The following is a 26,268-nucleotide window of genomic DNA, read 5'->3' as shown; positions in this document are numbered from 1 at the left end:
AATTTCCAACAAAATGTGCTGAAATATCTAAAATTAGTATAATGCCTTTGATTATACTACACCACAAAGGGCTAGAATTGTTTTAGCAAATGGATCTTTTCTGTATATGACATACTTCAGAATCATCTCCATACGAAAGCAACATTTATTATTTTTTACCAGGGCATATTAGAGGATCCAGTAGAAAATGAAAGGCAGAGTTTTAAGTAGGGAGAAAGTAATTGCTGGTCTTGATGCCTAGCTAATCTTGATACCTTTTGAGCTCCTTTTCCCTAGAACGTGTATTGGGACTTTTATAACTCAGTCAAGCAGAGAAAAGACATAGTTTAAATCTTAAGACACATTAATAATTTTGTTGAATTGAATTAAATTTCTAATCACTTGGAATGATTCTGCTCAAACTGGGATATACTCAGTCTTTTAAGCATTCTGTCTAAAGAAGAGCCTGTGTCATTTGTATCACAAGTTGTTCCTCTGTTATGCTTAGCCCTAACTGGTAAGCAATCATGGAATGAGTAAGCGAGAGGGAAAGAATGAAACCATAGTAAAGCCATAGTACAAAAAACCTTGGATTGTGCCGCATGATGTAGTGGTCAGTGTGTCTCAAAGTTAAAGCCTGTAGTTGAAGCCCCTAGGACATGTAGCAGAAGTGGTTGGGAATTGTTACTAGGGGAGCAATCCTAAGAGGGTCTTCTCGGTATTCTACTCAGGTTTATTTAATGGGGGCTTACTCCCAGGAAAGTATCCTTGAATCACACTGTAAAAATCTACAGCCTTATTTTATCCCTTAACAAATTGTTCCAGGACAGGATCCCCATATGAAACTATTGTAGGATTTTGTTAGGTGTCGTTATGCCCAAATCCTTGTTAATTTAGCAGAGTGCACAAAGGCTGTTGTGCACAGAGAAGCTCATTCAAAATCTCTCTGTGTGCCAGAAGTTAAATAGACTTTTTTCTATTTAACTAATATACTTCATTTATTGTAGGAACTCCATTTCTGGATAGGATAGAGTAACATATAGTTTCGTAACTACTCTAATTAACTAGGATAGAGGGAGATCCAGGAGTTGCCTCCATCCCTCATGGTAGCAAGATGAAGTGTGTGCATGTGAGTGGAGGTGAGAAAGAAGCCGGAAGGAAGGAAGCTTTTTCCCTGAGAGTAGCAATCTACTCATCAAAGGATAGTTCAGAGCAGTAGAGAAAGGATGCCCAGTGTCTTGTCCCCTCTATCTCTCTGATTACTAGTCATGTCCCCCTCTGAAGTCTGAGGTTAAGAGACAGCTCAGTCCTTCATTTCTAATACCTTCTCTTGATGTCTCCTGACTTAGTTGGTCAAGATTCCAAAACTGAATTCTAGGGAGCGGGTTAGTAACAACGTCTGCAATAATTTCTCCCGTTGGACATCAGCTTAATAACTTCTTCTCCATGGAGCTTTCTTACCAAATGGTACTTTATGTCAATGTGCTTGGTGCGCAGCTTCATATCTTCTTGCTTGGCTAGGGATATACAGCTCTGATTGTCTTCATGTACTTCAATGGACTGTGATACATCTATCCCTAGGTCTGCCAGTAGCTGGTGTAAAAAAAGGTAAAGGTCCGGGTGACGTCACATCCCGACGTTTCCAAGGCAGACTTTGTTTGCGGGGTGGTTTGCCAGTGCCTTCCCCAGTCATCTTCCCTTTACCCCCAGCAAGCTGGGTACTCATTTCACCGACCTCGGAAGGATGGAAGGCTGAGTCAACCTTGAGCCGGCTACCTGAAACCAACTTCCGTTGGGATCGAACTCAGGTCGTGAGCAGAGCTTTTGACTGCAGTACTGCAGCTTAACACTCTGCGCCACGGGGCTCCTCAGTAGCTGGTGTAGCCGCTGTATTTCTTGATAACTTTTTTGCAGCTGATACATATTCAACTTCTGTGCTGGACAATGCTACTATGTCCTGTTTCTTACTTGACCAGCTTATGGCTCCTCCTCCATAGAAAAATGTGTGATCACTGGTGGATTCCCTTCCTTCCATATCTCCTCCCCAGGTTAAGAGACAGTTCAAACTCCTTCTCTTCCAACAGATTTACCACGCATTCCTGAGAATTGTTGTATGGGAAAGGCAGGGAGAAGGCGCAGGCGAGCTGTCTCCTAAGGCCTTTCCCCCTTACACCGATAAACCAAAAAAAAGCTGTTTTGCCCCCCCCAAAAGCCTTTCACCCCATTGAAAACAGTGAGGCTGCGGCTGCTAAAAAGCAGGCACAGCAACGCCGTCCTAGCCACCGGTATCCAGGGCCGAAAGGGCATAGGGAGCTGCCTAATGGCAGCTCTGCCCCCGCCCCTCCCCGGGAATGGACCCCCATGCCAGCTTGGCAATTCTCTGCCATTGCCTGCACCACGGAGAGACTGCACCGGTGGAGGGGCAAGGCTCAGCTCCACAGCGCTCGGGTGCCGGCAGAGCTGCCCTCGCCACCAGCGTGAGTCTTGTTGTGTGATTAGACGCACTTATGCTGGTGGTGAGGTCACACCGCCTCCTAAGAGGACTCGCCCCCCCCTCAGGAATACACAGATCATGTCTGAAGTATTTATGCAGTAATATAATGAGGATCTTTTCTAATATCAAATGTAACATATGCCACAGCAGTCCACAACTAAGTTCACTGAAGACTGGTTACATTCTTAAGCTTTGGTTATATTAAGTAGATGCTATTTAAAGAAACAACTGTTTGAGGCCTGTTGCAGAGATATAAGGCTTATGAAAGAAAAAGAAAACCACTAAAGGCACAATCCAGCCATTATTAAGTCCTTTTAAGACTTGTTGATTTCAGTGAGAAAGTTAAAATATGCTTAAATATTTTATGTTGAAATCTGTGTTTAATTTTCCCTCAGTTGTCTGATAAGTAGCATTGTGAGGCAAGTGCTGGCAACCCCTGGAAGACGCAGGGAGGAGTGGAGCCTGGACGTTAGGCATTGGGCCGATGCTGTAACACCACTTTCATTGTGAACCTGAATATGATGTCACCGCACTGGAGCAATGCTCTAACATTCACCCGAAACTCTGTGGTTTTCAGGCACCAAACTAACACTTCCAAAGACAGACCTTAGCTCCATGTGTCTGCTCTCATTAAACCAAAAAGAAAAGGGGAAGAAAAACTTCAACCCAGAGAAGCCATAGAACCAGGAAGGTTGACAAAAAGTCTAATAACAGAATAAATATTATAAGGTTACATGTGATGAATTAACAGAACTTTAATATAGTAAAAACATTCATTAAAACCATTTGGTTTTAATGAATGTTTTTACTGTTTGTACTATATTGAAGTGTTGATAATTTATCACATGTAACCCTATAATGTTTATTCTGTTATTAGGCTTTTTGTCAACCTTCCTGGTTACCTGCTCTCATCAAGAATCAGACATACTGCATACTGCCTGTTCTTTCTTCAGCATTGTATCAGTTCTCTATCCAAGGCGACTAGATGTTGCAGCCACATTCAAATTGGCACAGGCATACCCATATGATAAATTGCTTGGCAGCTAGGGGCTGTATGACCAACCACCTGTCTGCACAACTGTTTTATTCATTCTTCAGAAACATTTGTTTCTCTCTCTAAACAGCACTCAATCCTTGCTTGGAGTTCTCCTGTGAGTTCCTCTGTTTACTCAACCCTTCAGGGGCAGCTTGTGTGTGTCCAGAAGGAAAGTCATTGTTTAACGGATCCTGCAGTGATTCAAGTATTTTAGGTGGGTATTATAATTTATGTAAGAAATAAAAAAGTAAATATCAATATGAATTTATGGCTGTTTATTTGTATGTTGGAAAGAGCCAGTGGAAGAATCATGAAAATTCTGTATTAGGAATCTTATGTTCTGTGTTAGTGGGAGTGAACTTTGCTCTGGCCACGGAAGGACAACAGGTAGCGGTTTGGCAGGACTTCTCTTCTTTGCTGCTGTCCCCCACCACAATTCCCTGGTGCATTTTACTTACAAGAGTCCTGCCCAAACTACAGCCAAGGGTTTTTGCTATGCATAGGAAGCTGCTAGGGAAAGGTGAAGAGTAGGAAGATGCTCTTGTTTGAGCACTTTCCGTTTACATAGCTGTAAACATTACATTTCTAGTAAAATGTGAACTTAATATTAGTCTTTCAATTACCTCTTTTTCTACAACAAAGACATACTGCCTAGCTCAGGGATCCCCAAACATTTGAAACCTGTGGTACCTTTGGAACTCTGACACAGGATGGTGGATAAAAAACAAAAGGGGGAAGAAAAGACCCAACCTAAAACCAAAGCTGGGTACCCAAAGGTTGGGTGGGAAAAGACTCAGTTATGTATAGAAATATATTTATTTTAAGGCGCTGATATCTATGTTCAAAACATTAAAGTATTATATTAAAAGAAAGCACAAATGGCAACGAATACAGGTTGATGAACTAAAACAGCAATCCAAATGCGTTTCGGCCCCCGGCCTTCATCAGTGGTCTAATAATATCACTTATAATGCACAGCAATACATAGTACAACATGTATAAGAGTGTTAAAGCAGAATTATAATAACCCAGATATGTATGTAGGGATGTATTCCAATTTGACTCTGTGCCCAATATATTCTATAAAATTTATAAAATTAAAGACCCCACTGTGTGGAATATTTTCTGTGTGTTCTTTTCTGGGCTGAGTTAGCCTTCTATACAAGGTGTGCATACCAGTATCAACCAGATAAACGGTGCTGCTAAAGCAATTTTAAAAAAATCTGCACAGCCAATCAGAAGCCCTGCTGAGCAAAAACACCATCTGGCCATGACCGTTTTCTAAAAACACTTGGTGGGCACCAGGAAAGGTGTCAGCAGGCACCATGGCATCCAGAGGCACCTTTTTGGGAACCTCTGGTCTAGGTATTGGTATGCTCATACTACATAAGGCCACCTTTGGTAGTGGAATAAAGTATACAACTGACAGCGCATTCCTGAGTAGAATGGCTGCGTCAGGCATAGGAGGCAGCATGGCTGCGCTGGCTCCAAAGGAGGTTTCGTCCCCCCCCAACTGGGGCCGAAACCTCCTTGCGGCAAGAAAAATCCGTGCAACCCTTCATAGGGTTGCCCGGGACATACACCACCTAAAAGGTGGCGTATCTTGCCAAAACAAAAAAAGTGGTGCTCCGGCTCGAAAGGACTTTGGAGGCTGCCTAAAGGCATCTCCTCTCCCAGCCCGGTGGCAGAATGCCCCGGGAATGCCCTCCCAGGGACGGAGCACGGAAGTGCAGGGAAGTGCGGAAAGGACAGTATCCGGGCCTCCACTAGCAGCCATCCCACTTATGCCGGCTCAGCCCCTTTTTCGCCTCTTGAGCTTTTTTGGTGAAAGAGCTCGAATGCGCTGTGAATGTGTTATTTCATTTCTTTTCTGTGTAGCTGCCAATGTTGTAGTATGTACCCAGTCTTCTGCTATGTTGACAGTTCCATACATTTAGGCATTTGCTTCATTCATTTTCTCTTGGTGCCTGGATTAACAGTTATAGGAATTTAATTTGTATGTTTATGCTTTAAGTACAGATGATACATGTAAGCTGACTTGTGATAATGGGGGAAGATGTGTTCTAAATGAGAAAGGTGATCCAAGATGTTACTGTTGGCCAAGTTATTCAGGGGAGAGATGTGAAACTAACCACTGTAACAATTACTGCCAAAATGGAGGAACATGCGTAGCTTCTGTCCTTGGTAAGTACCTAAATCCAGCTGTCAGTGAAAAGCTGGTTCTTTCCACTTCCTCAGCCTAATGATGTTTTGAACTAGCATGTATCTTTTTCTCTTTATTTTGTCTATAATTTATTAGTGTTGATTGCCAGATATGTTAAAAATTAATATAACATTGATTTTCTAATTTCAGTATCCAATGGGAAGGACTACTTTTTTGTTTCATGTTATCATTATCATATGATAATGAAAAATTGTTAAGCTATAGGTTAAAGAAAAACTCTGAAGAATTGAAAGTATTGTAATGTATTCAGGTATCGCATTGTTAAACATGGGAAATGTTCAACTTTTTCACTTTTTGTATAACTAAATGAAATGGACCTGATTAGATGAGAAGTATATACAGACATCCTCTTCTTCCCCCCCATACAAATAGTTAGACTGCTGTGTGAGCACAGAATTACTGCATCTGGCACCAAAATGTATATGTGCAGATGGGGTTCTTTATTGGGGAGGGGAGAATCAGGCACCCCTTTCTCCTATCATATATTTGGTAGAGACTGAAAAATGCTACTTCATTGAATCTGGACACATGATTTGGCACAGGAGGATACAGAAATGTTGGATAAGTTAGATAAGTCACCTCTGGAGGCTAATGTAGCTGGATGGATTAGCAATGGTCATGGAGGAGTATTGAGCCAGCTTATCTGTCACATCTTCCTTCGTCAATCTTTGGAATACTAAGATGGTTCAAGCAATGAACATTCCCTTTGGCATTCTCTCTTGCCAACTAGACCTTGTGTGACAGTTTGTTTGGGAAGATGAAGCAGCAGAAACGATGGCTACAACTCAGTAGACAAAGACATGGGGATAATTCTTCCATTCACAGGCTAGAATTCATTTAATAGCTTACTTTTTTAGTAATGATGGAGGCAAAGAAAGTTAGTTTTTGCCATGATGTCTGCACAGGGCTGTGAAGCAGAACTGTTAGGTTTGGTCATGGATCTGCTTCATGTAACCCCCCTAGGATGTCAGTGTTTTTCAAGTACTGTGCAGATACAAAATTGCCGGCATCTGCCCTGACATAGATTATATAGTACAAGTCCTGAACATTCCCATAGCTCTTTCTTGCCATTCCTATTTGAATAAATCAGTTATTGCAGTCTAAAAAATATGAATGACACTTTGGAGACCTCGCTGCACTTGACCTCCCCCTGGATAGCAGAGTTGACATGTTCATCCATCTGCAACTTAAAAATAAAAAGAATGAAAGAGCCCCCATCAAAGCTAATGCCTTGCATGTTTTTCATAGTTTTGGGACATAAAATCTGGTTTTAAAAAGGAGGTTGCAGTTTTTGTTGCTTGATTTGTTGATTGCAGAAAAGTACACCTGGGTTCTTCTGAAACATCAGGGTGGGGGAGTGGGAGGCGACCTCTTGAAAGCTGGTTTCAGAGGATAGATGTGCGGGTCTGCAGTATAACAGCTAAATTGAAGTCCAACAAGATTCATGGTATGAGCTTTGACTCTCAAGCACTCATGCCCCAAAGCTCTTGAAAACTAGCACTCTTTGTACCAACAAGAATTTAAAAAATTTTTTTTATAATTTTGGCAAACACAGGGCATATTTTGAAGGGGTGTATGTCTTTTGTTTGGTTATCTGTGGAAGGGTGCAATTCCACTCTTCTACAACTTCAGTCAAAAATAATCTTCATTACATCTTTTTGTCTGTTATAAAAGGTTATAGAATCCATTTTAGTGCCTTCTGTGCTAAAAAGTTTTATTTTTTAAAATTTTTTTTACTGAACTAGTCGTCTTAAAGGTATAAGTCTTTTTGTTTGGATATTGCAAAATAACATAATTTTGCTGTCCTTAAATATTAAAACAACCCTGCTTAAAATTACTTCATGGCGAGCAAAGAAACAGTTATTTTAAAAATCCACACTCAAAGCGTGTGGATGTTGAGAGGCTACTTTTAATTCTTTTTATGCATCAGTTTGAAAATTCAGCTGAGAAAGAGCCCCTGGTTCCAACGTTATGAATTCCAGTCTGGTATCTATTCCTGGTACAGTAGCCCAAATTCGGGGTGGGGGTGGCAAACGTGAATTACATAATCATCCTAAGTACATAATTACGTAATCACCCTAATTACATAATCATATGAGGAGGCAGCACTTCCAGCTACCTTGAAGGTGACTCCTTGGGCCCATTGTGCCAGCCCCCAGCCAGTCACAAGCCTTCTTAAGCATTCAAATGGATAGTGGTTTTTTATCTTGATAGTTACAAAGATTATCGAGGTTTGTTTTTGTCCAGTTTAGAATGTACAAATATGCTCTTCTTATTTATTTTTGTTTGTTTTCATATGCTGCTCTTATGACTCTTTCTGTTTTGCACATTTTTCATTGTGGGTGTTCCTCATTGATTTGTTTGTTTTGTGCCATTGGAACAGATGCCTTGTATGTCTAAGCTGTGTCCTTTATAAACATGTCATGTATTCACGATTAATGGAAAAATAACTTTCCAACTGTTCAAATTAAATGGGAAAAATCATTAAAAGGAACAGAAGATAAAGCATATTACTATTATTACTAAAAGGTCGACTTTCAAACTTTAGATGTGTGAGGCAAAGTGGATTTCCTTTATTAGTGTATTTGTTTTCTTTTACACACAGAGTATTCTTTAATCCTTAACCACCAGAGACCACAGCTGGTACAAATCGGGACCCCTTTTCTCTGGATCCTATAGAGTTTGCCGTGGGTTATATAGGTTGATGAGAACATGGGACTCAAATGTAACAAAAATACATATGTTTGTTTAATGACTTCCTGCTCTGGTTCAGCTTTGACTGAACAGCCAACTATGGCTGTGGGGCTGCCCTAGAGAAGTGTTCAGAAACTTCAGTTGGTATAGAATGCTTCAGCCAGGATGTTGACTGGAGTGGGTAGTAGGGAGCATATCACTCAAGTCTTTGTCCATCTACACTGGCTCCCAGTTCGTTTCTGGGCACAATTCAGGTGCTGGTCTTGACCTTCAAAACCCTATATTTATTTATTTGTTTATTATTTATTTATTACATTTTTCTTCCACCCTTCTTGACTAAAGCCGGGCTCAGGATGACTAACAAGATACAATTTCAATTAAAATGATAAATATCATATACATAATTAAAACATTCAATTATTAATAAACAATAATGGCACCCTGATCATCGCTTTCAGATGACGATGGTTTGGGACCAACGTACCTGAAAGACTGCCTACTCCCTTATGAACCCACCCAACCACTCCCTGCTTTGGGAGTCTCCATCTTTGGTGGTTGGCAACCTGGAAGAGGGCCTTCTCAACAAAACAACATAACACACTTTTATTGGCATATAAAAAGGAAGAACATACATTAGGATAAACTCGAGCACAAATAAATAAAATTGGATAAAACCATCCCATATCAGCCATTAAGGAAAGCTACACACCATTCACAGTATCTGATTGCTAACTGTAAGAACTTTGCAACTGATTCAATTATTTTTGGGTTTTTTATGGTCATAAGGTAGGATGTCCTGATTTCATCAGAAAGCCATTCCCTGTTTACAAACAGCGGGTCAATGAATTTGGATTGGCCACAAGCATAAAAGGAACCATTAAAAGGGACATGCACACGTGATTCAATTTCACTATTCCAGCAAGGCCAAACTGTATCCGCAAATGGGATTTTATGAAATCTTCCATATAACAAGATGGAGGATAGTGCATTTAGCTTGGCAAGTGTATATAGCTCTATGCTGTTGCAGTGCAGTTAGACAAGTAAAGTGTAGTGCTATATCTTGTCTATTTGGCCAAGGCTCCCAATTCAAGGGGGAACATCTTCCAATTGCATGGCTTCTAAGTTCCTGCATTTCTGTGTCTAAAAGTCTGTGTCTATGGAGAGGTCCTTCTCTAGTATGACATCAAAGCTTTATGCCTAATGGTTGAAATGTTTGTGACTCTCAGCTTCTCAAACTTAGGAACAGTAACAAGAGACAAGCCTTAACACTGGTTTTATACAGGAACAGCACACAACTCTGCCTGTCTGTATAATACAGAGGGAAGGGAAGGGGGTTAGGAGCTGGCATGACCCCTGTGCCGGCATCATTGCCACTTATGCTGGTGGTAGGGAGCCATGTGGCAGCGTTTCCTCAGCACTAGGGCTCGTGCCGGCGCCACAGGGAGTTTTCCCGGGGGGAGGGCTGACTTTAGTCAACTTCCTGAGCCCTTTCTCCCCAGGAACATCCCCTTTTGCCAGTGAAAAACCAGGGCACCAGGTGAAAAACAGGAGCACCAACCATATAAGCAGAAAAGTAGCCTAATGCCATCTGAAAACCAGTCAGTTCCATCAAGCTGTGGGGGTGGATCAACTTAATTGACCCCACGCCTCTGTGGAGTCTTGGTATCCCCCTAAGTCTAAACCCTAGCGTGTAAAGATCTGTCCATTATCCCCCTTGGCAGGCATTTTGTGCTGATACTAATAACCCCCTCTCAAAATTACAAAGGTGCCCACAGACTCAGACCCCTGATGTTTTGAAGGAGGCAAGCAGTTTGGAGTTACCATTAAATTCAGCTGGAATCCATCGCATGAGATGTCTTACCAACTTTAGCTGGGTCATCAGTTGTTCCAGCTCTTGGGCAGAGATAACATAACACAGTTATCCATTAATTGGTAATGTCCGTATTACGTCACTAAAGAAGCTTCCTTTAATATAGTGCTGCCTTTAAAATGCATTCAGAAACTTCAGTTGGTTCAGAAGATGGCTGCTGGGAGGTAATACTGTATTTATGTTGTTATTGTGACCAGATACCAGCTGGCATTCAGTTTGTTTTGGTGAGGTTTGGAGTGCTTGTTTTGGCCTATAAAATAGTTTTTCAAGAGAATATCTGAGGTCAGGGTATCTTGTCCTATAGGAGGTTGCTAATTCATTGATAAATCATCTGAAATGCTGCTCCAAATCTTTCTACTTTTGGAGTGAGGCTAACGTCAGTTGGAGGCAGGTGGGTTTTTTTTTTTTTTTTTTTTTGTACTGGCACATTGATTATGAAACACTTCATCCTGAAATATTTATTTGGTGTAGGCAAAGAGTATGGAGTATTTTATTTTCCCAGTGTTTTGACTCACAACATTGTGATGTTTCTCCACTTACTACCAGTGCTTGTTTTTGCCAAGCTTTTCCCGGGTTTTTATTTTTGAGTGATTGTTCATATGCTACTGATTAACTTGTTATGGTGTGATGGTTAAGAGCGTGGTGTAGTGGTTAAGAGTGGTGGTTTGGAGCAGTGGAGTCTGATCTGGAGAACTGGGTTTGATTCCCCACTCCTCCACATGAGCAGCGGAGGCTAATCTGGTGAACTGGATTTGTTTCCCCACTCCTACACACGAAGCCAGCTGGGTGACCTTGGGCAAGTCATGCTTTCTCAGCCTCACCCACTTCACAGGGTGTCTGTTGTGGGGAGGGGAAGGGAAGGGGATTGTTAGCATGTTTGACTCTCCCTTAAGTGGTAGAGAAAGTCGGCATATAAAAACCAACTCTTCTTCTTCTTCTTATATATTGTGATGTAAGCCATCTTGATTACCTTAGTGTGGAAAAGCGATTTTTAAACATTATAAATAAATAAATAATTTGAAATAATAATAATAATAATTGAGGAGCCCCATGGTGCAGAGTGTTAAGCTGCAGTACTGCAGTCAAAAGCTCTGCTCACGACCTGAGTTCGATCCCGACAGAAGTCGGTTTCAGGTAGCCGGCTCAAGGTTGACTCAGCCTTCCATCCTTCCGAGGTCGGTGAAATGAGCACCCAGCTTTCTGGGGGTAAAGGGAAGATGACTGGGGAAGGCACTGGCAAACCACCCCGCAAACAAAGTCTGCCTTGGAAATGTCAGGATGTGATGACACCCCATGGGTCAGGAATGACCTGGTGCTTGCACAGGGGATCTTTACCTTTTTACCTAATAATAATATTATAATAATAAAGCTAAGATAAATTGCAATGCATAATTCATTGTAGATTTTTTAATGTATAAAAACTTTGTTGGGCACTGTACGTTTTAGATCCTCATTATCTGGACCACAAATGTTAATTTCTCAAACAAATCACGCCTATAATTCATTATTAGTATACTTACAGTTAAGCCTTTTGGCAATCCTGTGTGGACATTATGTAAGTAGAGTTTGGGGCAATTTTAATTAAAATTTATAAGTTTATGACAATTGTATTGCACTGTAATAACAGAACAGAAAATGTCATCAGTTAATTAAAAGCATACATCTGTGAAACATAATTAAAACTTCAGTCCCAGTATGGAACATTTTCAAGGAAAACAAACAAATAGGAATTTTTTAAAAATAATTAACAACAGAAAAACTTGATGAAACATACACTTGATGACTCCTAGAAGAATAACTGGACAAAATACAATTATAGAAAACACTGGACTTCTTGACTCATGAATCACGCAGTTAAAAGAATGATTATAGTTATTAGAGTAATAAAAATTCATAATATAAGTAAAATAGTTATATTAATATTTCTGTTATCAACAACTCAATGAATATTAGTTTTACCGGTGATGAAACATTTAGGAGGGCAGCAGGAAAAGTTTAAAAGGCCAGCAAGTTCAACTGAATGCCTTTGGTATATGATAAAAGACATTCTCATTTCTATATTTAGTAGTTAATGCCAACTTTTTCATGTTAATGAACTTTTTGGGCATTTCTTTCTTCAACAATTGGAACAAATACAGCAGTCTTTAGCCACTTTCACCCTTGTATGGTTAAAAACAAAATATAGTATTTATAAGGTGAAATAGCAAAAATACTGAGAATTGTGAAGGAATTGATTTTCAGAAATTTAAGAGAATAATAACATTCATGCATTGTAGTTTTATGTAACAGTATTAAAGAATTTAACAGTTGCCTTGGAGCATGTTTCTCTCAAACACACACCTTTGACGATTGTAATAGATGTAAAGGAGGGAAGCTTCCAAGAGGAGTTAACTCCCAAATGATAGACTGCCTCATCATTATATAGGATGTTTGAACATCTGCTGCTTTGGCTCAAGTTTGGGGATTTTCCATGTGGTTTCTCTCTCTTCTTCGTTCTTAGTTTTCATTTCTTCTTTGTTCGTTTGTTTTTTGTCCCCCCCCCCTCCGTGTTTTTTCATCCTCTCTTGAGACCATTTTTACCACGATGTTTTTCTAGAAGCTGGCATCCAGAAAGAATCAGCTTTTTCCTAATGTATACTGTTTCTATCAGTTTTCTTTGTCCCACCCACCTCCAGCCCACTTTTCAATTATATGCCTTTTCCTTTGTATCTCCATGAGGGAAGAGGCTAATGACTTACTTTAAAAAAATGGAAGCTGGGAATTCAGAGAACCTGCTCAAACAGTCATCACAACACTGCAATGATATTTTATAGCCATTTAAAAAAAATAAAGGGGGGTGCTCTGATGCCACCGATAGTGACACCGATGATGACAACACTCTCCCATGAAAATCCCCATTATTTAAGCCATGCATTGAAAAAATTAACTGACTACACACCTGTAAAAAATGCACAAAGAGGGCAGACATGCAGAAGAAACATGCCCAAACCGATTCCAATGCTTGTGGATCAACCTCAAAGAAAATCAGGAGTAACTCAAGTGTGCAGAAAAGGTCTCTGTTTGCAGTGGCCATTGGATAACTAAATAATCAGTTGTTTGCAATATGTTTCTGTTTATTCATGGGAAGAGGCTGTCAGGGATCAGCCAGGGTCAACTTCTGATCTCCTGCTGGGGATATTTTGCTGTGTACTCAGCAAATACTTTGGAGGTGGGAAGTCAACTCCAGCAGAGTTGGGAAATCAAGAGCTGACTCTCAGGTGATTGCAGCTAACAGCAGGAAATCAGCTTCTGCTGATTTCCCAGCCTGGAAAGTTTTGCTTGGATGCAACAAATTGTGTGTGAGGGGGTATGAAGCCAAGCTGTTTACCCTACTTTTCTCCTCACCCCAATGGATCTCGTGAGGAACAGACACACACCACCAGACAACTGAATCCATGAGCAACCAAATGGCTGAAGCACCAGATACCTCCAATTTGGAAGAAACTAGCCAAGATGTACTGATCCAAAGCAACTTTGATATATGAAATGTATACTCAAAGCTGTTCTTGTCCAGCCTCTTCATTGGTCTGCATGACTTTTTTCTATGCTGATCCAAAGCAACTTTGATAATAAAATGTATGCTCAAAAACAAACAAACAAACAAAAAAGATGCAGGGCAGGGCTGTAGTTCAAGTGGGAAAGCCGCAGAAATTGAGACACACACACTCCTTGATTCAAACCCAGTAGTACCTTAGACACCAACACAATTTGCAGGGTATTTGCTTTCAAGAGTCAAAGCTTCCTTTGCCAGATATAAGTAGGAGTGCAGATCTCTGAATCCTTATATTCCAGTCAGAAAGCGACTTGAGCATAAATACGCTCTGCTCATGAAAGCACTTTAAATCCCATGATCCTGCAAGAATTAATCATGACTACATTCCATTGCGATCAAAGGTTTTAAGTTAGTCATTATTATCTTAGTCCATGGCTTTTTCATATTCATGACTAATTTTATTTTATTTTGCTTTTGGCTGTGCACAGTCTTTGAGTTATTTAATATATTGTGTTAAGTATACAATATAAATGGATTTTTTTCTAAATCATCTGTTGCTGAGTCCAGAAGAAACTAAAAGATTTCATAATCTTAAGTTTCTGAGTAGACAATTTATCTACCTGTCACAATTTTATAATGAATGTTCATTCTCTAATCTAAAAGGATATGTTAATTAATAAAAGCTGACTGACAAGCAAGCATTCTGTGGGGGTAGAACCATTAAAAACCATTAGAGTTTGGCCAGACGTTTCACTTGTGTGATTTATTCATGACTGGTTTGCATACAATTTTAAGATCCATGCTGCATGAATGAAAAAAGAGGCCACAGGAAAAAGGAATTATTTAGAGCTATTGGGGCCTAAATGAGCATCTCTCACACTATTTGATACTTCCTGTAAGGATTGATAAAGTGCATTCTCAAAGATGACAATTCAGGGACAAGAAGGAATAACTTTTCAGCAACTAGATGAAGATTTTTAGCCCATTACTGCCATACTGTTCTTATTCCACTTACAGCAGGAATGCAGAACATGTATGCTAGTGAAGGAAATGAAATCATATATTTTGTGGCCCCATGGGTGAATGGCTCCCCGGAGAAAGGGGGGGGAACAGCAAAATAAACCCACACACACAGTACTTTTTGGGTAATAAAATGGCCACAGCTTTATTGATCACAACAGAATGGAGCATTGGCAGAAAACCATGGGGGCGGATCCAAGTATCAGATCACCACCCTGTCATCCAATGTATCGAAAGCATCAATAAATGGCCCAACCATCTGTTGGGACAGCCACCGGAGTAGCGCTTAGATGGCCCCACCAGGACGGGCATCTCTGTGTGAGGCCAGTGCCACCTGGGATTGGAGCACCGAACACAAGCCCCACAGCTGGGTAACGGTGTTGTACTCCATCCATACATTTTAAATGCTTCTAGCAGAAAGAAACATGACCTAATTAAACAGGTCGTGCATTTGTAGACTTACCCGGGTGGCTCTGGGGAGTGACGTCAGGCCGGCCACCTGACCCCCGTGCATCTCCCCACGCCTTTAAAAGCGGCGTGCAGCCTGGCCGCCATCCTCTTTGCATAAAGTAGATCAAGGATATGCAAAGCGTAACACTGAAGTTAGTGAATGCCAGTCTAGAAATGTTCTTGTTAATATGTTGAACTGATCTGGACAAGAAACTGTGAAAGAGATTACATGCTTTAAGTATTTATAACAATGCTGTAAAAATACTTTCAATTCCTAGTCATAAGTCCCAGTATTTAGGGATCCACAGAATGAATCACTTAGGGCTACTTCATTGCAATGTCAGGGAAAATATTTTCCCACTTTAAATGAATCAAGAAGCTGAGCACAACGAAGGCTTCTGTACTCTGGATACCCATATTATATATGGATGCCTGGTGAACTATCAATCAAACAAGGCCATATTCTTAATCTCATCTTAATTTCATATGAGGCTAATTCATTTTTTTCTGATGTCATTTCTTACCAGTATAAATTGCATATCGGTGTATTTCAATTGCTTCCTCACTGTGATTGCATCTGGTGGAAGGGGCACTTTGAACGCAGTCCATGTCTGCAAAAAGAGACTCTGGATACTAGTGGGTTTAACATGTGTGGTTTCTCTCACTCACCTGACCCAGAGCATCTCCTTGTCTACCTTGCTCTGGGTGGATGATCTGCCTGCCCTAGATAGTTCAGCCCCGGGTCAAGGCTCCTCAACAGAAGACTTCCCTATAGACTTCTCTGCTCCTTCTCTTCCTCCTCCTCCACACTGCATAGCCTTTCCTTTCTGTCTCACACCTTGCTGCTTCCTGCTTCTGCCACATCTTGTGTAGCATTCCCCACACTTCCTGACTTGGCCTCCAAACTTTAGCCACCAAAGCCTTTGGTTTTGCTTCTTGTCATCTCCATCACTCAGTCTTTCTCTATTTCCTTCCCTTCCTCTATGAAGCCACATTGAGCTGGCTGCTTGGATTGCCAACCTTCAGGCAGGGAGTGGAGATCTCCCAGAATGACAGGTAGTCTTCAGACTACATGGATCAGTACTCCTGGAGACTATAGCCGCTTTGAGGGTGAATTCTATGACATCACATTCCTGCTGAATTCTATGGCATCACATTCCTGCCTTCCCCAAACTCTGCCCTCCCCAACTTCCACTCCACCACAAGTTCCATTAGGAGTCCCCTAATTTGGAGTTTGCAACGCTACCCCCCCCCCACCCAGCATAGCCACTTCTGCCACCTTCACCATCTGGAGAAGACCATATGGGTCAGAAATGCCCCAAGTGTAAAAAGGTCTCATACTCTGCTGTGTATATGTGGTATATGCAAGGAATTCAGTGGTTATTTAAGCTTCCGTGATCCCAGGAAATACAAGATACATTATGCTTACATGGCAGAAGTGAATGTCTTTCAGTGCCTGAAGCTTGAGGCAAACCTTGATAAAATCTTATGTGCCTTCATGAAGTAATGCAAAGTGGGGAACGGGCAACATAATATGTTCCATTTAGGTAAGAAGAAAGCAGGCTTCAGGAAAGTCTGGAAACTCTGCTTCATAATTCATTATTTTAAAGAATTTTTTTAAGGAATTAAAAGATACATTGTGAATCAGGCTTGAAAATTTGTGCCATCAGTATTTTTTTTTTTACATCTATGTTTAAATACTCAAATTTATCTCAGCAATTGCAGGTTCTATAGAGGAATGAAACTGAATTTCATAAACTTGGTGGTTCAAATGGAATATTCCCATTTTGCTTTTCCAGCTCATTTCTAAGAAGTGAATCCACAAATATTTTTCTCACAATATTCTGTTCCATCACATCAATTGTTCCACTAAAATGTTTGCATTTTTCAGTGCTATTTGTGCATTGCTTCCATATATCTGGTGTATAAATGGCATAAAATTGAGTGTGCGTATAAGTAGCGTGTGCATATAAATAGTATAATGACAGCATAAAGGAAACAAAAGAATACGCAGTAATAGCCATGAAAATCAGGAAGACTGGAATAAATGACACTGACAACATATGGAATAAAAAAGGAACAAAAGTGGCTACATCAGCTCATCCCTACCTACTGCTGTGTTGTAATGAATAGATATTGAACATACTGATCAATCCTTACCACTCTTATCAGTTGTTTGCCATTCTGTTGGCCTGGCTAAAATTACTGTGGTTCTGTGATTTTTATCTGTGATTCTGGCTTAAAGAGCTTGTTTAATTACTGATTTTTGGACAAAACACATATAGAGTTTGACTTCAATGATACTGCTCATATAGCCAATTCAACTCTGAACAGTGTTGCACTAATTTGAAGACTAAAAGAAAAAAGGGAATATATATATATATATTGCAAAATTAATAAATTTTAATCTTAATCAACTGGGGGGATTGGCAACTGCCCAAGTAACATTAAAATCCACCCCTGCTAAAAGAAACTTCAGATTATCCAATATATATATAGTGCAAAATTAATAAATTTTAATCTTTTTTTAAAGTATGTTTTTATTGTTTTCTCATATTTATATATACAAAAAAGAGGGAAAAGGAACATTAATTGAATTCCCACTTGTTCTAAGATATTTCTACCCTCCCCTATTGATTATAATACATTGTTTCAAGATCATAGAAAATCAAAAGAAATAAAATAATAATTAAAAAGTGATTTCTCAATAAAGTGTATTGTCATTTATACAGTCTAATTATTATCTTTTAATTTTAAAATAATAAAAAAACATTAAAATAAATTTTAATCCTAATCAACTGGGGGGGGGGGGGGAATTGACAACCGCCAAAGTAACATTAAAATCCAGCCCTGCTAAAAGAAACTTCAGATTATCCAATACACAGCTAGAGTCCTGAATAAAAGGTTTTATCCATCTATCTCTTACCACATTAAGCAGAACACAAATAAAGAATGTTGAAGGGTGTCTATTTGTCCAGAGCCACACTGACACATTCTCTGAGATTATGGCACCTTATTTAAACAATCCAATTGCTCTCCTGGCGTAATGGCATTCAATTTAGCCAAAATAAATAATTGTCCATAACGTGGGACTAACATGAAGTCAAAGTATTAGGAGAGACTGTGGTATATTTAAACCTAAGAATATAGGAGAAATTACTCTGTGTGCTCTTGACATGGTGTTTCTACAATCCATTTTTTTTTTTTTTTTGCAAGCAGTTCAAGGTTAAAGAAAAGGCTGACATATAAAGTTTCTCTATGCTAACCATTTCATTTTTTGTGTCTCATAGGAAGACCAACATGCTGTTGTACATTGGGTTTTACAGGGCCCAACTGTAATAAAACAGTTTGTGATCATTTTTGTCAAAATGGAGGAACCTGCACTGTCACTGCTGGAAATCAACCCCGTTGCCATTGTCAGCCTGAATATACTGGTGACAGATGCCAATATTGTAAGTATAATTAATATTAAGGATCATATTTAAAGTTTTAATAGTAAAAAGTGAATAGAATTAAACACTTTAAAGTAGTTCATCCCCTCCCCCATAAAGTCATACAGTGAGAACTAGTAGTGTTTTTTTTTAATGACTGTACTCAATGGTACTGAGTACCAGCACATTTTTTCAGGGCTCTCCAAAGTCCTGAGGGGGGAATTGGTGGAAATCAGCACAACCTTATATATGAGTACTAATACCTTTTATTTAATAACAAACAAGCTCTGGTCAGAACTTATGCTAGAATAAAAATTACTAATAATCTAATCAGATAATGTAAATAATAAAAGAACCATCAACAGAAATCTTTAATTACCTATTATAGTTCATGAAAAGCTTTATATAGCTGATGAAACATAGCTTTATATAGCTCCCTAAAAATAGGCACATGGGGGAACAATGAACCACTGCCCATCTCTACAGCAAAGCCAGCTGAAGCAGCCATATTAAATGGCAGAGTTGGGGTGGGGGTTTATAAAGCTCTGCCTGACCACTGTTGGTTCCCACCCCACTCTCTCTTCTACAGCTACTTCTGCTGCCTCCCATATTTATTTTATTTATTTATGTTATTTATAGTCTGCCTTTTTCATAGGGACTCAAGGCGGATAGTGAGTCAACAAAATGGGACATTCAATAACCAGCGTATTGGGGTTGTAGAAGTCTGGAATTACCAGAAAGAACTGAAGTGTAGCATAAGTATCAATATGACATTAAGCGGTACAGAAATAACATAATATTCTACTTACAATAAGCTATATGCAGCAGTATAGGCCATAGCCTCAATCATTTATCCAATTAAGTTTGTGAATTATTTTGTACAATGCCACCCTATTACCTGTGCAGAAACGCTCTCTTGAATAGTTCAGTTTTACAGAAAGCCAGGAGAGAGGGAGCTTTCCTGACCTCGGGCAAGCCATTCCCCAAAGCGGGAGCCCCAGTGGAGAAGGCACATGTATGGCAGTTGTTGATTTTGCCCATTTGCAGGTTGCAATAAGCCCTGCTAACATGAGTGAAGTTGTTGTGGTGCACCATAGGAAGAGAGGTGGTTCCACAATAACGGGAGCCAAGACCATGAAGGGCTTCGTATGTGATAGCCAATACCTTAAACTGAGCTTGGTAGCAAATGGGAAGCCAATGGAACATCTCTCCCCTCAACTTCTATTACCTCCACCTGGGAGCTAGAGCAATTTATCTTCCTTGACACCTAGCATACAAAGGCTCTTTTTAATTTATTGAATTATTTCTTTATTCCCAATATAATAACAAACAAGAACGAGAAAGTATACTGAAAATATATTGAAACAGAGATAGTTTATTGAGCAAAGTATAAAATACACAGAAATGCAAATGGAATTCTAGGAGGAGGTGCACATGAAATGCATATGCAATCTGCCCTGCATAGAAGGACTGAACACAGCTAGGAAACTGAAACCCATAGTACAATTCAAGACCAGGTAGGCAAAGCAGAGCACCATTTGGTGAAGAACTTTGGGACTCAAGAATGAATACAGCACAAAATATTTGATTCTCTTACCATGCAATCCTAAACACAGTTACATTATTCTCAGCATTTCTCCCCTCCCTTTTGTGAGGGTGAAAAAAAATGCATGAATGGGGGGTGGTCTGGAGGACAGGAACTTCAGCAAGGAGTCCCCGCTAGGGTTACTAGCTGTAGCTGGCAATCCACTGGGAAATTCTGGGAGAGGTGAGGACAGTTGTGATAGCACATGTGTGTGTAAAGTGCCGTCAAGTCGCAGCCGACTTATGGCAACCCCTTTTTGACAGCACTTTCCACCACCACCTAGAGCGTTGCCCCAACATAATGACACCACTTGCAGTTTTATGTCTGAATTATGTCACATGTTGGCAATCTCCAGACTAATGCTGGAATATCTTCCCCACCCAATTCCAACTCATACATTAGTTCTACCAACTGCCTTAAACAATAGGGCTGCTCTTCATGTGGGATTTTTAAACTTTTGAACTGAAGCATTGATAAAATTAGCTCACCGAGTCTCGGTCAAATGAAGTGTCCATAGAACTTCTATGAAATCTAATGTAAATAAACTATACGTATGTTCATTCTGTTCCTCTGATTTGCTCAGTCCTTTATCTGGAAGATGCCAAAGAGGTCACAGACCATGCATGTATTCTACAGTAGTTAGAAACAAAAGTTCTGTTTTGAAAACTGAGCTGAGAAGAAAGAAGACACAGTTTACATTCTGTATGAAACAGCAACATTTGCAAAGCATAGAAAAGACTAATGTGTGTTGTTGAAAGAGTTCTATAACAGCCTACTAGATCAGATCCATAAAAGTTCATTGAAAAGATGAAAGATGCAGAGGAAATAATGATTTCTGTGGTAGTTTTCTTGTAAATACTGTAAAAATGGAAGAACCCACATAAATTTGAAGTTGCAAAGGTCTGAAACAAAGCTTTTTATGAGACTAAACTATTTAATTCAATAACAAATCTGTCAGACAATTCATGGGCATCATAAATGGAATTTTCACTGAAATCAACAGAATGTATTTCCAGTTGGAAGACTACAAAATGAATTCAAATCTTTGAATAGAAAACCTTGATTAATTGGGATGCTGTTGCTCTTGCTATTAAATAAACTGTGTGGATCTAAAAATAACTACAATTGAGTATTTGAAAACAATATAGTACATAAATCATGCCCAGTCAGACACACAGATTAAAAATATTTACTTGAGGCTTACTCAAAGCCAGGCAAGTTGTTTCTAGTTGACTGCTTCTGCAAACATCAATTTAAAAAAAAGAATTCATTTAAATGTAAATTTAAGGGTACTTTCTACACTCTGTGTTGATTATCAGATTTGAAAGTCTGCTGACAGTCTGAAATAACAGCGTATTACAGATAAACAAAATCTATTAATGAACAAATAAGCAAGGGGAAGGGGTGTAACTTATTTAAACATTCAAAGACTTTCAGAATTATTTTACAGTGGACAATAGTTGCCCAGTCATACTGATTCATTTGAAAACTTATGCTTCCAAATGGATTATAACTTTTGTTATAATAAAGAACACTTACAACAGTATGTCATTTACAGTACCTTCCCCTAAGTTTTCCACATACATTATCTCAATAATCCTCTCAATAACCAACTGATGTTTGCCAGCAGTATTAGCCCATGTTACAGACCACGAGGTGAAAGAAAGTGACCTAAGGCCACCCAGTGAAGTGATGGATCAGCTAAGATTTTAACGAGCAACATTGAAATTCGTAATAAAAACTATTTGCCAACAGGCTGCATTCTATTTCGGGATATTGGGAGAGTCTCTTAAATAACATAAACTGCTGTAGAAGAAGATCTTAGTATGGTAGACAGGTTCATAGACATGTTCTTCCAGTCATGAAAACCCCTCCATATGCGGTTCAGCAGAATCATCTTGGGTTGTGAGAGATCAATGTATGATTTGAATCAATGTATTTTAGTCAGTGTGCTTTTATTGAAAATAAATTCAATTTTTATTACTAGTGATATAGATTCTTCATTCCTTGCAGATGTTTGTCACCATTATTGTGTGAATTCTGAGTCCTGCATCATCGCTGATGATGGTAATGTAGAATGTGTCTGTCCTTTACGATATGAGGGTCCGAAGTGTGAAGTAGACAAGTGTGCCAAGTGTCATGGAGGACAGTGCATTATAGACAAGGAGGGCGATGACATAACATGCAAGTAAGTCAAAGTTATGATTATTAAATAATCAGAAAATATTTAGTATAAACATTTGCAATATAAAATAAAGCTTGGAGTACAAAAATGTAGGAAAAATATAACAGGTTATATCATTATTTGTAACTTAAACCACTGTTTTCTGGGTTATTTGCATATCAGTGCTTCTTAAAAAAGAAAAAAAGTTATCTAAACCTTCTCAGATATTCAACATAGACCAGCACGTGTAATAGGGAAACTATCCAGAAAAATAGACAGAACGGTTTCACATATCCTTACTTGAGATCAGAATTCACATTTTTATTCGGTTTGTGAATTCAGGAAGGTTTAGAGGCTTCCTTGTCATAGCATACCTGACCACACATATGAGGTAACCTTCTGTGTACACATGGAGGACTAAGAACCAAACTAAATTCATCCCTGAGTCTAACACAGGGAAGTCTCCACCATTTTAGGGATGAAATTCTGTTTACAAAGGTGCAAGGAAAATTTTTGATTGGGAACGTGGCTTGGAGGGAACTCCTGTTTTCCCACCCATGCATGCCATTTTCAAAATCCAAACCCTTGGAGTTGGGGCTTTTGAAACAGCGGGTAGGTGGGGGGGAGCAGGTGCCTCTCCCCCCACCACAGTCCCAATCAGGATTGGGCCCTCACATCATTTATAAACAAACGGGATTTTATCCCTGAAATGGCGAAAGTGTCCCTGTGGTCGACTCAAGAGATTTCATGACATCTGTTTGCTTGAAGACTCTCTGTGTGTATGGCTTATTGTAGTGGGTATGCCTTTTAGAGTTATTATGGGCCTTCTAGAGCCAGTAAATCCCTAGCTCGTTGTAATACATTTCTACCATAGACAGAATCTTGAATTCATGGACAGAGTGTACTAAAAACTGAATGTTGGTAGGCAGTGTCTCTGCGCGTGTTCTGTAGCAAGGAACACAGTCATTCTGTCAACTGTAAGAAGACCAGAAATTTAGAACTAAAAATCTTGTGTCACCTAACAAATTTATTGTAGCATCAGCTTTTGTGAAATACAGTTGTCAGTTGCATTTGAAAACGTGGGCTGTGTTTTTCATAAGCTCATGCCATAGGAATGTTACAATTTAAGATGCCACAAGACTTTGTTTTGCTATGGGTGCTACTCATTTGAACTTTTCAAATTTGGAGAAACGTTTGCACTTGTCTATGCTGGTGTGTGTGTGTGTGTGTGTGTAAAATGCTGTCAAGTCGCAGCCGACTTATGGCGACCCCTTTTTGGGGTTTTCATGGCAAGAGACTAACAGAGGTGGTTTGCCAGTGCCTTCCTCTGCACAGCAACCCTGCTATTCCTTGGTGGTCTCCCATCCAAATACTAACCAGGGCTGACCCTGATTAGCTTCTGAGATCTGACGAGATCACGCATGCTAGCCAGGGCCATCCAGGTCAGGGTGTCTATGCTGGTACCTATACACTTTTTAAATGGATATTATGCTTATAATATGCTGACAATTAAAAAACAACAACACAATGACCATTGGGCGATGGAAACTTAGAAGCAGATGAAAATTGCTCATATTTCTACTTCCCTCCCAAAAATGTTATACTCAAATCAGTGATACATGAATCTCACATGTGCTTAAATACTTGTGCTCTAAGAGTTCATCTCAAGATAGAAATCTGACCATGAGTAAGTCCATTATTTTCATATCACATTGATTTAAAATTGACAAGATGCTAGAGTCACTTACCATGCATTTTTTGTGGAATGATAAGGACTGATCACTAAAATGAATGGTCCTAATATTCGGCTGAAGAAGAAATTTTCTAAGGCTCTCTGATCTAACTAAAGGTAAAGGTCCCCTGTGCAAGCACCGGGTCATTCCTGACCCATGGGGTGACGTCACATTCCGACGTTTACTAGGCAGACTTTGTGTACGGGGTGGTTTGCCAGTGCCTTCCCCAGTCATCTTCCCTTTAACGCCAGCAAGCTGGGTACTCATTTTACCAACCTCAGAAGGATGGAAGGCTGAGTTGACCTCGAGCCAGCTACCTGAAACCGACTTCTGTCAGGATCGAACTCAGGTCGTAAGAAGAGCTTTTGACTGCAGTAATGCAGCTTACCACTCTGCGCCACGGGGCTCTTATGATCTTACTAGGCATTGCCTTTTTCTCCCCTTGGAAATGTAAACTAATAACTGATAATGTAACCATAACTGAGAGATATCTCTATAACCTCATCTTTAATCTAGGATATTTAACCCATTATGATATTTTAAGCACTAGCCTTCAACTCTAATGTATTTTAAATTACATTTTTTTCATTACAGCTGCTCAAATGGAAAGGTTGCATCCAGTTGTCAGTTATGTGATGGTTATTGCTACAATGGAGGTATATGTCAGTTGGACCCAGAGACGAATATACCTGTTTGCCTGTGAGTATAATACTGTATCTGACTATCATTGGAACATCTTAATATCTGACTATCATTGGAACATCTTAATATCTATTAATGAATTCCTAGTATCATATTGTCTGGGTATTTTTTTCTGCCCAGATAATCCTGTGGCAATGAAATCTTTGGTGTTCCAGGTTTTCTCACTCTTGCAAATTTGCATTATTTAACAGAAAGTGATAGAAGAGTGACTGCCATTTCTAATTATGTTAATATCTGATATTTGTGACAGCTATTTGTTCCCACTTAAACTGATGTGTAGATATTAGCATATGCATTTCAATAAAATGACAGGTGATGAAATTATTCACATGTACATGATGGTTCTGTGATAATTTAAATATAATTCCTATTATGGCTATTTTAATTCCTATAAATAGGTTTTACTGTTTTAAAGTCAGTATTCATATTCCAAATATTGAACTGGATCCTGAAATCTGGGTTAACCATCATAGTCATATTAATTTGTGTACAGTCTTTTGAACACATACAGCAGCTGCAGCATACATCTTCATGGTACTACTAGCAATGGGACAGCTTTTTTAAAAAAGATGTTTGAAAACTACAGCTGTGGGATGGAGTCTCAGCTTAGAATCCCCCTGCCATGCCTCCCACCACGAGCTGGCTCATATTAGCCACATGGCGGATATACATGTGAATTCTAGGCTTGTGAATGGATCGTTATGTAAGCATACATCAACCACATCTAAAATTAAGGTGCCCAATTTCAATGTATGTTGCACCACTAGGCTTGATTATGGTCTAAGTGGTGATCGAAAGGAATCACTTTGTGATGAAAAAAGGCTAATAACTTACTGTCAGGATATTTTATTATTATCAGTGCTACTGGTAACTAATGGCCGAAGCCAGAGTGTTTCTTTATGGCATCAGGAATCCAAAATGTAATTTAATGTCAGTAGATCAGGACTGTATTCATTGATATGGCTAGAGTAACTGCATGTGGAAGGGTGAGCATGAGTCTTAATATATCCCTGATACCCTCTCCGGGTATGCAGCAACTGGACCATTATCAGAAACCAGAGAATCATGCACTCCTCTGTATCTATATCTGGCCTTTCACCTTAGGTAGATATAAGTTAATCATGCTCAGGGCCCAGATGAGAAGGACGGGTGAAGGGGGATAAGGGGATGTGCATAGATCTTCCATTATCAATAATGATTCAGGCACTGTGTTATGTGCTTGTTTATATGCTCAAAAGATAGTGAGGAGGGCAACTGGACCCTGTTGAGGCCGGTGCTGTTCTTTCTTTTCAGAGGCACTGTGGCTGTGCCCAAAGCTTTCAGTAAAGGTTTTGTGAATAATATCAGATTAGAC

General features: G+C 39.5%; 1 protein-coding gene across 1 annotated transcript in view; it reads left to right on the top strand.

Moving 5' to 3' along the window:
- LRP1B (LDL receptor related protein 1B) overlaps positions 1-26,268 on the top strand; it is a 566,614-nt gene that overhangs the window by 510,764 nt on the left and 29,582 nt on the right. The window contains exons 81-85 of the mRNA XM_056861170.1: positions 3,598-3,723; positions 5,529-5,693; positions 18,590-18,751; positions 22,329-22,503; positions 24,807-24,911. Of these exons, the coding sequence (XP_056717148.1) occupies positions 3,598-3,723; positions 5,529-5,693; positions 18,590-18,751; positions 22,329-22,503; positions 24,807-24,911 (733 nt within the window). The remainder of the gene's footprint in view (positions 1-3,597; positions 3,724-5,528; positions 5,694-18,589; positions 18,752-22,328; positions 22,504-24,806; positions 24,912-26,268) is intronic.

Source organism: Euleptes europaea, chromosome 15, assembly GCF_029931775.1.
Source record: "Euleptes europaea isolate rEulEur1 chromosome 15, rEulEur1.hap1, whole genome shotgun sequence".
In the NCBI taxonomy this organism is placed as follows: domain Eukaryota; kingdom Metazoa; phylum Chordata; class Lepidosauria; order Squamata; family Sphaerodactylidae; genus Euleptes; species Euleptes europaea.
Note: the sequence above shows the minus strand (reverse complement) of the source record. Positions and strands in the feature narration are given on the sequence as shown.